Source organism: Rosa rugosa, chromosome 1 (genome assembly GCF_958449725.1).
Source record: "Rosa rugosa chromosome 1, drRosRugo1.1, whole genome shotgun sequence".
NCBI classification, from domain to species: Eukaryota; Viridiplantae; Streptophyta; class Magnoliopsida; order Rosales; family Rosaceae; genus Rosa; species Rosa rugosa.
Window position 1 is genome coordinate 35,675,381 of NC_084820.1, and position 13,559 is coordinate 35,688,939.

The 13,559-nt window shown below is 36.6% G+C and overlaps 1 protein-coding gene across 1 annotated transcript; it reads left to right on the forward strand.

Moving 5' to 3' along the window:
• Positions 1 to 761: 761 nt before the first annotated feature.
• LOC133726754 (uncharacterized) lies at positions 762 to 2,909 on the forward strand. The gene has a single exon (XM_062154371.1). The coding sequence runs from the start codon at positions 762 to 764 to the stop codon at positions 2,907 to 2,909; it is 2,148 nt and encodes a 715-aa protein (XP_062010355.1).
• Positions 2,910 to 13,559: the final 10,650 nt, after the last annotated feature.

Sequence of the window (13,559 nt, forward strand, 5' to 3'; positions counted from 1 at the left end):
ATTCCTTTAGGGAATTTAGGGATGCACCTAGACACGTTTTCAGCTTTTCTTGGTCTCCACCTTTTTCTCTTTCTTTTTATTTCTCCCCTGAATCTCTCTTGGCGTCATCTCCTTGATTATTTCTGATTTTCACGTTGGCAATCACACCAAATTATTCCTCCAACAATATTTCCTTCCATAAAAGTCTCCCAAGAAAATCTCTCCTTGAAATCCTCAATCAATCATCTTTAATTCCCATGTTGTCACCTTGTTTTTCTCCTTAAGTATTACACGGCAAATTTAATCCCCAAGGAAAATATATTTTCCTTTTTAAAAACTCTTCCTTGATTTCCTCTTTCGAACAGGATTTCCTGGTTGGACCAGGAAAGCTTCATTTCTTCATTTCTGCTCAATTGTGTGGTCCTTTGCATCTCATTTTTGCTCCCCTTAATGTTTGCAAGCTCCTCTTTCCATTTATGAGTTCATTTCCACTTTTTAGCTCCGAGGTCCTGAAAATAGAAACTAGTAAGAAAAATAGAAACTTTCCTAAAATAAAAATTGGTAACTTTCCTAAATTGAAAATGGGAAACTTTCTAAAAATGAAAGATAGAAACTACCGAAAATGGAAACTTACTAAAAATGATAAATAGAAACTACAAAAATAGAAACTTTCTACAAATAGGAACTTTCCCATTCGAAGAGTGGAAACTTTCCTAAACAGAGTTTTAATAAGGCAATAACGCAAGAAATGTAGGGAAAAGCAAGTAAAATGTCGCATTAAAATGCTCCTATCAGGTGTCAACGCCATAGGTTTCCAACAAGGGTTCCAACGTCCTAGGAATGATCCATTCTCGAATACTTACAATCCTGGATGGAGGGACCACCCTAACTTTCGTTGGAAGGACAATGACAACGTTCAAAATGCACCTCAAGGCTTCCAACAACGTCCTCAAGGCTTTTATCAAAAGCCCCAACCTCCTAACCCTACTCCTTTTAATTCAAACTTTAATTCCAATGCTTCTTCTTCTTCTAATGATGAGTTGATTCGAACCCTAACTAAATCTACTCAAGCTTTGATTGCAGGTCAAACTCATCATGGGAATCAAATCAATGCTATATCTACGGATGTCAATGAGATGAAGAAGCAAATGAGTCAAGTTGTGGAGTTTATGGGTAAGTTTCATGAGCAAGGAAAGCTACCAAGTGGTACCATCCCAAATCCTCACTTTGAGCAAGCCCAATTCGTCACTACAAGGAGTGGTAAGACCCTTGTAGATCCTCCAAAGCCTCCCAAGAAGGTCTCAACGTCCATAATAGAGGAGGAGGAGGACCCTGCAACGTCCAAGGCTCAATTGACGTCTCCACCTTCCAATGAAAAACCGAATACTCAAGGACATGTTTCTAACTCTTTCAATTCGGTTATTGCTAATCCATCTTCTTCTCCTTTGCCTTTCCCAAGCAGATATGCTAAGTCCAAGAAGGATGAGGCCGAAAAGGCCATCTTGGAAACTTTTAAGAATGTGCAAATCAACATCCCTCTCCTTGAGGCCATCAAGCAAATTCCTAAGTATGCCAAGTTTTTGAAGGAACTTTGCACCACAAGGAGACAAAACCGTGAGAAGGAAGTGGTGAAGGTAAGTGAGAATGTCTCAGCTGTACTTCAACGCAGAATGCCTCAAAAGTGTAAGGATCCAGGGAGTTTTTCTATCCCTTGTGTCATTGGAACAAGTAGATTCGAAAATGCCATGCTAGACTTAGGGGCGTCTATAAATGTCATGCCTTATTCTGTTTATGAAACTCTAGGTCTAGGTGAGCTTAAGCATGATAATGTTATTATTCAGTTGGCAGATCGATCTAATGCATACCCAAAGGGGTTAGTTGAGGATGTACTTGTGCAGGTTGGTGAGCTAATCTTTCCAGCTGACTTCTATGTCCTAGAGATGGAGGAGTCCCCAAAAAGTGGAACGCCATTGTTGCTAGGCCGCCCCTTCATGAGGACGGCTAGGACAAAAATTGATGTCTATTCTGGCTCATTAACAATGGAGTTCGATGGCGAAATTATTGGCTTCAACATTTTTGAAGCAATGAGGTATCCTTTGGTTGATTTTTCATCATGTTTTTCTATTGATATACTTGATGAACTTGCGCAGAAATTCATGGAGATGATGAATGAGGATACTTTGGTTTCAACCATTGCCAATGGCGTTGGAATAATAAAGGATGACACTACCAACCCTAAGGAGGAGCTCACGGCCATTCATAGTGATTCCATAATGGAACATGTTGCTTTTCTTGAAGCAACACCATTCGAGCTAGGTAATGTTTCTTCTGTGTTTATTTCTCCCTCTACTAATAAACCTTTACCTTCAGTGATTCAGGCACCTACCTTGGAACTTAAGCAATTACCGGATCACTTGAAGTATGCTTACTTGGGGGAAAACGAAACATTACCTGTCATCATTTCATCATCCCTGACGTCACCTCAAGAGGGTAGATTAGTGGAGATGCTTAAGCAACACAAGACTGCAATTGGTTGGACTTTAGCGGATATCAGAGGAATTAGCCCTACCACTTGTGTGCATCGGATTTTGCTTGAGGAGGGAGCCAAGCCAACTAGGGAGGCTCAAAGACGTTTGAACCCACCTATGATGGAAGTTGTGAAGAAGGAAGTCATCAAGCTTCTTGATTGTGGCGTCATTTACCCTATCTCAGACTCCAAATGGGTTTCACCAGTTCAAGTTGTGCCAAAGAAGTCTGGGATAACTGTTGTGAAGAATGCAGAGAATGAGTTAGTGCCTCAGAGGACTGTGACTGGACATAGAGTTTGCATAGACTATAGGAAGCTCAACGCCACCACTAGGAAGGATCACTTCCCTTTGCCATTTATTGATCAAATGCTTGAGCGGTTAGCTGGTCATGAGTTCTATTGATTCTTGGATGGGTTTCTGGGTACAACCAAATCGCCATTGCTAATGAGGACCAAGAGAAAACGACATTCACATGCCCCTTTGGAACGTTTGCCTACAGAAGGATGCCCTTTGGACTTTGCAATGCTCCAGGTACGTTTCAAAGATGCATGGTAAGTATTTTTTCTGATTTTATTGAGAAAATTATTGAAGTGTTTATGGATGACTTTTCGGTTTTTGGTAAAGACTTTGATGATTGCTTAAATAACTTAGAATTAATACTTAGGCGTTGTGAAGAGACTAATCTTGTGCTTAATTGGGAAAAATGTCACTTTATGGTGAACCAAGGGATAGTCTTAGGGCATATTGTTTCTAAACGTGGAATAGAAGTTGATAAAGCTAAAGTAGATCTTGTTAAGTACTTACCATACCCCACAAGTGTGAGGGAGGTCCGCTCTTTTCTTGGACATGCAGGTTTCTACAGGCGCTTCATCAAGGACTTTTCCAAGATTTCTAGGCCTCTATGTCGTCTTCTTCAAAAGGATGTGGCGTTTGACTTCCAAGAGGATTGCAAGAAGACATTCAACACATTGAAGGACCTCTTGACGTCTGCACCCATCATGCTTCCACCAGATTGGTCTCTCCCTTTTGAGATCATGTGTGATGCCTCAGATTATGCAGTTGGGGCCGTGTTAGGTCAAAGGAAGGACAAGAAGCCCTATGCCATCTACTATGCATCACGGACCCTTAATGATGCTCAACTCAATTACTCTACAACTGAAACAGAACTCTTAGCTGTTGTTTTTGCCTTAGAAAAATTTAGATCTTATTTGTTGGGTACTAAAGTCATTGTTTATTCTGATCATGCAGCTTTAAGGTACCTTATGTCAAAGAAGGAGGCAAAACTAAGGCTAATTCGTTGGATACTCTTGCTTCAAGAGTTTGATGTGGAGATCAAGGACAAGAAGGGCTCTGAAAACGTTGTGGCTGATCACTTGAGCAGGTTAGTGAGTGAAGAAGACGCCATACCTTTAGTGGAGATGTTTCCGGATGAACAACTCTTCGGAATCCAGGTAAGTGAACCTTGGTATGCAGATATTGTTAATTACTTGGTGTCTAAAACGTTTCCTAGTGCTATGTTAAGTGTTCAACGTGATAAACTTAAGAATATGGCTAGATTATATGTTTGGGATGATCCTTACTTGTGGAAATTTTGTTCTGATCAATTGATAAGGAGATGTGTGCCTAATAATGAACAAAGAGCTATACTTGAGTTTTGTCATGCTAAACATTGTGGTGGTCACTTTGGCTCTAATAGAACTGCTAGGAAAGTGTTGGAATCCGGTTTTTATTGGCCTAGTTTGTTTAAAGATGCAAATGAATTCTGTATGACATGTGATAGATGCCAAAGAATTGGAAATTTAGGACCTAAAGATCAAATGCCTATGAATTTTGTGCTAGTTGTCGAAATTTTTGATGTTTGGGGTATTGATTTTATGGGTCCTTTTCCTTCATCTAATGGTTTTCTTTATATTCTCTTGGCTGTTGATTATGTTTCTAAGTGGGTGGAAGCGAAAGCCACCAGGACTAATGATTCTAAGGTTGTTGTAGAGTTTATAAAGTCTAACATTTTTAGTAGGTTTGGCATGCCTCGAGCAATCATTAGTGATGGAGGTTCTCACTTTTGCAACAAGACCATTGAGGCCTTGCTTAAGAAGTACAACGTTACTCATAAGGTTTCCACACCTTATCATCCTCAAACAAGTGGACAAGCAGAAGTTTCAAATAGGGAGATTAAGAGGATACTTGAGAAAACTGTGGGACCTTCAAGGAAGGATTGGAGCCAACGTTTGGAGGATGCATTGTGGGCATATAGGACCGCTTTTAAAACGCCAATTGGGATTTCACCATTTCGGTTAGTATATGGCAAAGCATGTCACTTACCTGTAGAACTGGAGCACAAGGCTTGGTGGGCCGTGAGGAGATTCAACATGGACTTGGATGAAGCTGGACTCCATAGGAAGTTGCAACTCAATGAACTTGAGGAAATTCGAAATGATGCCTATGATAGTGCACGGATTTACAAGGAAAAGACAAAGGCTTTCCATGATAAGATGATTCGTGGAAAGGCCTTTGTAGTTGGTCAAAAAGTTCTTTTATTTCATTCTAGATTAAGGCTTTTTCCTGGTAAGTTGCGTTCTAGATGGGTTGGTCCTTTTATTGTTACTCATGTTTTTCCTCATGGTGCTATACAGATAAAAAGTCCAACAACTGGAGCTGAATTCAAGGTGAATGGACATCGTCTTAAGCCTTACTATGAGGCGTTTGTGGAGCGCACTGTGGAGGATGTATCCCTCCAAGAGGCGCCACCAACTAAGGCATAAATGAAGGTGCAAGTCTAGGCTGACAGACTTTAAACATTAAGCGCTGCATGGGAGGCAACCCATTTCAACCGTAGCTGTGGAGGAGCCATCAACGCAGATTTGCTTTCTTGAACTCTTCCCTTCTCTTTTATTGTTGTCCACTTTGTTTTTGTTTTAGGATTTGTTGCGTTATCTCTTATGCCATGCTTGCTTGATGCTTTGTATGCTTTCTACTTGTTTATACATTGAGGACAATGCATGATTTAAGTGTGGGGGAAGGGTATAACGTTTCACTTAGCTAGTTTTTGTGGTTATAAAAAGAAAACAAAATAAAAAATCGGAAAAATCAGAAAATAAAAAAATTTTGCGTTAACTTTGTTTAGGTTTTTATTTCGGTTTTATACTTGTGTTCTTTGTTTGTTTGTTTTGTTTAGTTATTGTAAGAGTCAAAATGAATTTTGGGTAAATATCTTCTTCATCGTAGGCGCATCCAATGGGATGTGATGTCTAAGGTCTAGTTTGGATATGAGAAGTGCTGACAAAGGGTCTCGTCCCCTGTCAATCAAGTGAGCTGAGCTCCGCCAAAATCGTTCCTCTCTTCACCTGGTCATGTTCCAAAGGAGTTACCGAAAGGAGAAGGGAAATAACCCTAAGTCCAAACGTTTTTGTCATGTTTGTTGCGTCACTTTTGTGTTTTTGTTTTGTTTTGTTTTGTGATTGAGTCATAGGATGCCCTTTTAACTGTCTAGGATGTACTTATATCTCTGAAATTAAGGCTAAAAGAGGATCACAAGATTGAGATAATGTTTGATGATATTCTTTGGTTAATCATGATTTATAAAAAGCATATGAATGTGTAGTAGATATGGTGCATGCGTAACTTTGGTACAGAATATGAACATGTGGAAGATAAGTTATGATTCAAAATAACCCTTGTGAGAATTTGAGCCATGTGCCCTTTCTTTGTGAGTCATTAACGAAAAAATGAATTATACTCTTATTTTCTTGGCGATAATTTTGTTGATCTCATTATTCTTTCATCTTGATTGATTACATGCCATAGATTAATTTTAATGGACTAGAGAATGCTAGAATTCACTATTATACTTGTTGAGACGTTTATGATCAATATATGGCCCTGATTCTGGAAAGGATAAAGGTACTTATGACACGCTAAAAGCAAGCGCATAATTTAACCCTAAAAATATCATTAGTAGTATAAGCAAATAGGGATCGTTCTATTCCGGGGATTGAGGGTACACCTGTCATTGTCAAACAATTAAACAATTAAAATTAAAACAAAGTATAATATTCACAAAGATATTCACAAGTATAAACATTATTTACGAATTTAGGAGGGATTTTTTTGATTTTGATTTTCGAAAAATAAACTAAGTAAAGAAAACAAATAAAACACAAAAACATAAAAACATAAATGGAATGAGAGAACAAAGATCAAAACCGAAACTTATGATTAAAATTGATTCAAACCCTAATATTGTTCATCTAAGTCATGAGAAAGGAGTTGATCATGTGAAACATTCGAAAGCAAATGAATTCCCATTTTTTACTTTTCAATGCTAATTAACCTAAGCGAAAGCACCTAGATTAATCCTATCAAACATGCAATCAAACCCTAGAAAGCTAGTCAATCATGTCATGTTTAACGCATTACACATAGAGAAAGGCTATCCACTCAAGTGTACAACTTAGTATGGAAAAGTCCACCTAATTGCAATTCTCTTTAATTAAATTCGATCTTTGTACAAAACCTTTACTACTTTGATTCAAGTTTACACAAAACGAAAAGTCGATTTCATGTTCTTAAACCTAGCACCAATTATATCGAAACCCTAAGTGTTTGCAACCACATAAGATTAAAATACAAAAGTTATCTATAACGCAAATTTAATTAAACAAACCCACATAAGCAACTCTCGAAGAACAATAATATGAATCTGAAAATTTCATTCAATCATATAAAATTCCAGAAATTAATATTCATTCAAACATATATGTCAACTAAAACAAACCAACGAAATTCAAACAAAGGTTACAAAGTAGAGGTCGAATTACACCGTGGATGGAAGATGAGGATGAATGATTTTCGTTGTGATCCTTGAAGCTTGAAAGCAAGTCTTCAATGGTGGATGGTGGAGGAATAGTCACGGCTCCTTCTTCTCCCTTCGGCCTTGCTTGAACTCCGTGGCTTGCTTTAGAGGATGGAGAGAAAATGGGAGAAGCTCACGGCAACAATATAATTTTTCTGAATTTTTCTAAGGGATATGGAACCCTTTTCAACGTCAAAGAGGTGGGTATATATAGGAGCACAGCTAGGGTTCACAAAGCAATCAGAAATTTCCACATAGCTTCCACCAATGAGAATTCGCCAAGTAAGCTTTGTGATGTAGTCCAACCAATCATAGAATGCCAAGTAATCCGTGTGATGTGTTCCAACCAATCAAAATTCTCTAAAATACCTCTCTAATATTTAATTGCCGAATTTCCTTGGAAATATTCTGATTTTCTTCATGAATTTCGGCAAATATTCCTTTAGGGAATTTAGGGATGCACCTAGACACGTTTTCAGCTTTTCTTGGTCTCCACCTTTTTCTCTTTCCTTTTATTTCTCCCTTGAATCTCTCTTGGCGTCATCTCCTTGATTATTTCTGATTTTCACGTTGGCAATCACACCAAATTATTTCTCAAACAATATTTCCTTCCCATAAAAGTCTCCCAAGAAAATCTCTCCTTGAAATCCTCAATCAATCATCTTTAATTCCCATGTTGTCACCTTGTTTTTCTTCTTAAGTATTACACGGAAAATTTAATCCCCAAGGAAAATATATTTTCCTTTTTAAAAACTCTTCCTTGATTTCCTCTTGGCATTATATTTTCTGATTTTCCACGTCATTTCCTTGCCATGTCATCTTCATGAAGCTTCTCTTTCCATTTATGAACTCAATTCAGCTTATTTATTCCAAAGACCTGAAAATAGAAGCTTTCTAAAATAAGAAATGGAAACTTTCCTAAACTAAAATGGAAACTTTCTAAAAATGGAAAATAGAAACTACAAAACGGAAACTTTCTACAATTAGGAACTTTCCCAATCAAAGAATGGAAACTTTCCTAAATAGAGTTTTATTAAGGAAATAACGCAGGAAATGTAGGGAAATAGCAGTTAAAACGCAGCATTAAAATGCTCCTATCAAATTCCCCCACACTTAGCTTTTGCTAGTCCCTTAGCAAAATCACACAAAGACTCAACTAAGACTCAACGAAAATTTAAAGACTCTACACAAACAATGACTCTATTGCCCTTCAACATTTTGTCTCAGCAATCTCTTACTTTCACAACACCAAGATTAACACTCAACCAAGAATCAATGTTTAAGCATTCGAGAGTTAATTAAAACATATAATCCACACATACACAAGTAGGACTTGGTTGTAACAATGGTGATGGGGTGGAGCTTAGCATGCTTCAGACAAGTATGATCCACATCCTCACAAGGTATATCCACTCTTTCTTCTCTCAGATCATGGCAATGCTTAAAAGCTTATAATCACTCAATTATATGTGAGAGAACATATTTTAAGGCAATCAAATAGCTCACATATATAAGAAACGAAAAGCACTTTGTGAATATAATTTTTTTCAAAAGATCTCATGAAGGATATCAACTACTTGCACGAATGGACCCAAGCCATAGGTTCAACTCTTGTAACTCATCTCCACATCAAAGGCTGTCCCATCTTAAGGATCAAGAAGGTCCTCTCAAAGGTTGTAATGGGGCTCAGGCTCAAGGTTTTAAGAAATGAAAGGTAAGGATTTATCAAAGTGTCCTAAAAACCTAGCAGAGCTCATGTAAATGTAGAGACTTCTAGAAATCCACCAAGGCAAAACGTCACACCCATAGAGGTAACATAAAAGGGCCTAATGTCTTCATATTGGGCCCTATCTTCATTCTAAACTTCCTTTGAACTATAGTGAAATGGACAAAGACCAAATTTTTCAATAGTGGGCCTTCAATTCAAAACAAACTCCAAGATCACTAAGTATGGGGGACTAAAATCTATAAACATACATTTTTCTTTCTTTTTAGCCGTACACATTTTTTCTTTTCTTTTCATTTTTCACGGCTTTCACATATTTTTTTTTCTTTATGGACAAGTCTACCCCCACACTTGAACTTTCACCTCTTCTCAATCTTCATCCTTAGCACCAAACCCATGTAGTATGTCTCAAAAGATAGCTCCACTAAGTTCTTAGAACAAAGGGTAAGGTTGTAACTATACTAAGGTTCAGGTTAAGGATTTTTAGGGTGATGAAAGAAAAGGCTTAATGTAGGCTCAAAGGGGTTTATCTAGGGGGGTCCCACGACAGGCACAAATGGGGACACAGGCTTATTTGGCAATGGTGGTAATTCCTAGGGTGCCTCTATCCTTTCCAGAATCAGGGCCATGTATTGATAAAAGTATCAACAAGCACAAGAGCGAATTCTAGCATTCTCTAGTCCATTAAACTTAATCTATGGCAAGCAATCAATCAAATGAAAGAATAATGAGATCATCAAAACATCGCCAAGAAATTAAGAATATATATATTTTTCATTTTCACTCCAAGAAAAAGGGACATGGGCTCAATATCTCACATGGGTTTTTATGAATCAAAACTCATCCTAACATGCTCATATTCTGTACCAAGGTCACGAGATCCATATCCACTACACATGCACATGCTTTTCATATATCTCAATAAACCAAAGAATACCATGTTAAAATCATCTCAACATTGTGATCCTCTTTTAGCCATAATTTCAGAGATATAGAATCATCCTAGACAGTTGAAAGGCATCCTATGACTCAAAACGAAAATAAAAGAAACTAAATTTTTTAATTTTTTTTTTTGACATTTTTCGATTTTTTTGTATTTTTCAATATATATGACTCAAGACAAAAGTGTAAATCCCTTCCCCCACACTTAAATATTGCATTGTCCTCAATGTAATCAATGATAAGCATGCAATGAAACAAGTAAGCATATAGGGATGAAATTTACGAAAACAAAAACAAAAGAGAAAAATTGAAAAATAAAAGAAATAGGGAAAGAGAAAGCAAATCTGTGTTTGTAGACTCCTTCACAGCTACTTCTGAATTGGGTTGCCTCCCAAGCAGCGCTTGAGTTTAATGTCTTTCAGCCAGACGGAATAGAAATTAGAAAGTTAGTAACTATATAATTAACAAAGAAATACAAAATATAAAAACAAGTACAACTAAGAATTACAAACTACAACTACAATTAACAAGTACATTGTACAAAAGACACAAGTTAGGTACACAAGTGAGTAAAAAAAAACATGAAAAATATTTACACAAATGTTTTTTTTTTTACCTTAGTGTATCACAACATTTTGTTACATTTTCTTTTGTCAAAAATATTATTGATATCAAATCTAATTCCAAGCGGTAAATCAAGTGGACGTGCGGCCCAAGTATAATCGTCTAGACACAAAGTCCCTCCTACATCCTTTGGGCAACCTTACTGAAATGGCCAGGTAGGGGAGGGCGAACACAAGAGGTAGGATCCATTTTGGCATAGGCTACTCCCACATAGTGGTTTACGCCCATTTGTAAGCACTTCTGGATCCAGAACCCGTTATGAACGTTGTCCCCTTCCTAGACACCATCTCACATAGGATATTCTTACTAGGATGTAAAAGGTCCTAAGTGTGAAGACAGTTCAATGAATGTTAATAAAGGCCGCCCTCAACCTTAAAGGACCTGAACTAGGTACCAATAAGTGGTTTAGGCCAATATTAACAAAAGAGACTTCACCTATTCCATTCAATTTACAACTTACAATTAAAACTCGTATTCAACAATATAAAAAACAACCTAAGTAATTAACTCATTAAGCTTCGAAAATTACAAACAATTAACAAGTAATTTTTTTTTTTTTTTTTTTTTTTTTTTTTTTTTTTTTTTTACGATCACAATATACAAAACAAATATTCACAAAATTAACAAGTGATTTTTCAATCCCCGGCAACGGCGCCAAAAATTGACGCGCTTTGAGCAAGCGCGCATAATTTAACCCTAAAAATATCATTAGTAGTATAAGCAAATAGGGATCGTTCTATTCCGGGGATTGAGGGTACACCTGTCATTGTCAAACAATTAAACAATTAAAATTAAAACAAAGTATAATATTCACAAAGATATTCACAAGTATAAACATTATTTACGAATTTAGGAGGGATTTTTTGATTTTGATTTTCGAAAAATAAACTAAGTAAATAAAACAAATAAAACACAAAAACATAAAAACATAAATGGAATGAGAGAACAAAGATCAAAACCGAAACTTATGATTAAAATTGATTCAAACCCTAATATTGTTCATCTAAGTCATGAGAAAGGAGTTGATCATGTGAAACATTCGAAAGCAAATGAATTCCCATTTTTTACTTTTCAATGCTAATTAACCTAAGCGAAAGCACCTAGATTAATCCTATCAAACATGCAATCAAACCCTAGAAAGCTAGTCAATCATGTCATGTTTAACGCATTACACATAGAGAAAGGCTATCCACTCAAGTGTACAACTTAGTATGGAAAAGTCCACCTAATTGCAATTCTCTTTAATTAAATTCGATCTTTGTACAAAACCTTTACTACTTTGATTCAAGTTTACACAAAACGAAAAGTCGATTTCATGTTCTTAAACCTAGCACCAATTATATCGAAACCCTAAGTGTTTGCAACCACATAAGATTAAAATACAAAAGTTATCTATAACGCAAATTTAATTAAACAAACCCACATAAGCAACTCTCGAAGAACAATAATATGAATCTGAAAATTTCATTCAATCATATAAAATTCCAGAAATTAATATTCATTCAAACATATATGTCAACTAAAACAAACCAACGAAATTCAAACAAAGGTTACAAAGTAGAGGTCGAATTACACCGTGGATGGAAGATGAGGATGAATGATTTTCGTTGTGATCCTTGAAGCTTGAAAGCAAGTCTTCAATGGTGGATGGTGGAGGAATAGTCACGGCTCCTTCTTCTCCCTTCGGCCTTGCTTGAACTCCGTGGCTTGCTTTAGAGGATGGAGAGAAAATGGGAGAAGCTCACGGCAACAATATAATTTTTCTGAATTTTTCTAAGGGATATGGAACCCTTTTCAACGTCAAAGAGGTGGGTATATATAGGAGCACAGCTAGGGTTCACAAAGCAATCAGAAATTTCCACATAGCTTCCACCAATGAGAATTCGCCAAGTAAGCTTTGTGATGTAGTCCAACCAATCATAGAATGCCAAGTAATCCGTGTGATGTGTTCCAACCAATCAAAATTCTCTAAAATACCTCTCTAATATTTAATTGCCGAATTTCCTTGGAAATATTCTGATTTTCTTCATGAATTTCGGCAAATATTCCTTTAGGGAATTTAGGGATGCACCTAGACACGTTTTCAGCTTTTCTTGGTCTCCACCTTTTTCTCTTTCCTTTTATTTCTCCCTTGAATCTCTCTTGGCGTCATCTCCTTGATTATTTCTGATTTTCACGTTGGCAATCACACCAAATTATTTCTCAAACAATATTTCCTTCCCATAAAAGTCTCCCAAGAAAATCTCTCCTTGAAATCCTCAATCAATCATCTTTAATTCCCATGTTGTCACCTTGTTTTTCTTCTTAAGTATTACACGGAAAATTTAATCCCCAAGGAAAATATATTTTCCTTTTTAAAAACTCTTCCTTGATTTCCTCTTGGCATTATATTTTCTGATTTTCCACGTCATTTCCTTGCCATGTCATCTTCATGAAGCTTCTCTTTCCATTTATGAACTCAATTCAGCTTATTTATTCCAAAGACCTGAAAATAGAAGCTTTCTAAAATAAGAAATGGAAACTTTCCTAAACTAAAATGGAAACTTTCTAAAAATGGAAAATAGAAACTACAAAACGGAAACTTTCTACAATTAGGAACTTTCCCAATCAAAGAATGGAAACTTTCCTAAATAGAGTTTTATTAAGGAAATAACGCAGGAAATGTAGGGAAATAGCAGTTAAAACGCAGCATTAAAATGCTCCTATCAACTTACTTAGGATTTTCACCACCATTGCCAAATATAGCCTGTGTCCCCATTTGTGCCCGTCGTGGGACCCCCCTAGTTTAACCATTTTGAGCCTACATTAAGCCTTTTCTTTCATCACCCTCAAAATTCCTTAACCTTAACCCTAGTATAGTTATATCTTTACCCTTTGTTCTAAGGACTTAGTGGAGCATATTTTCGAG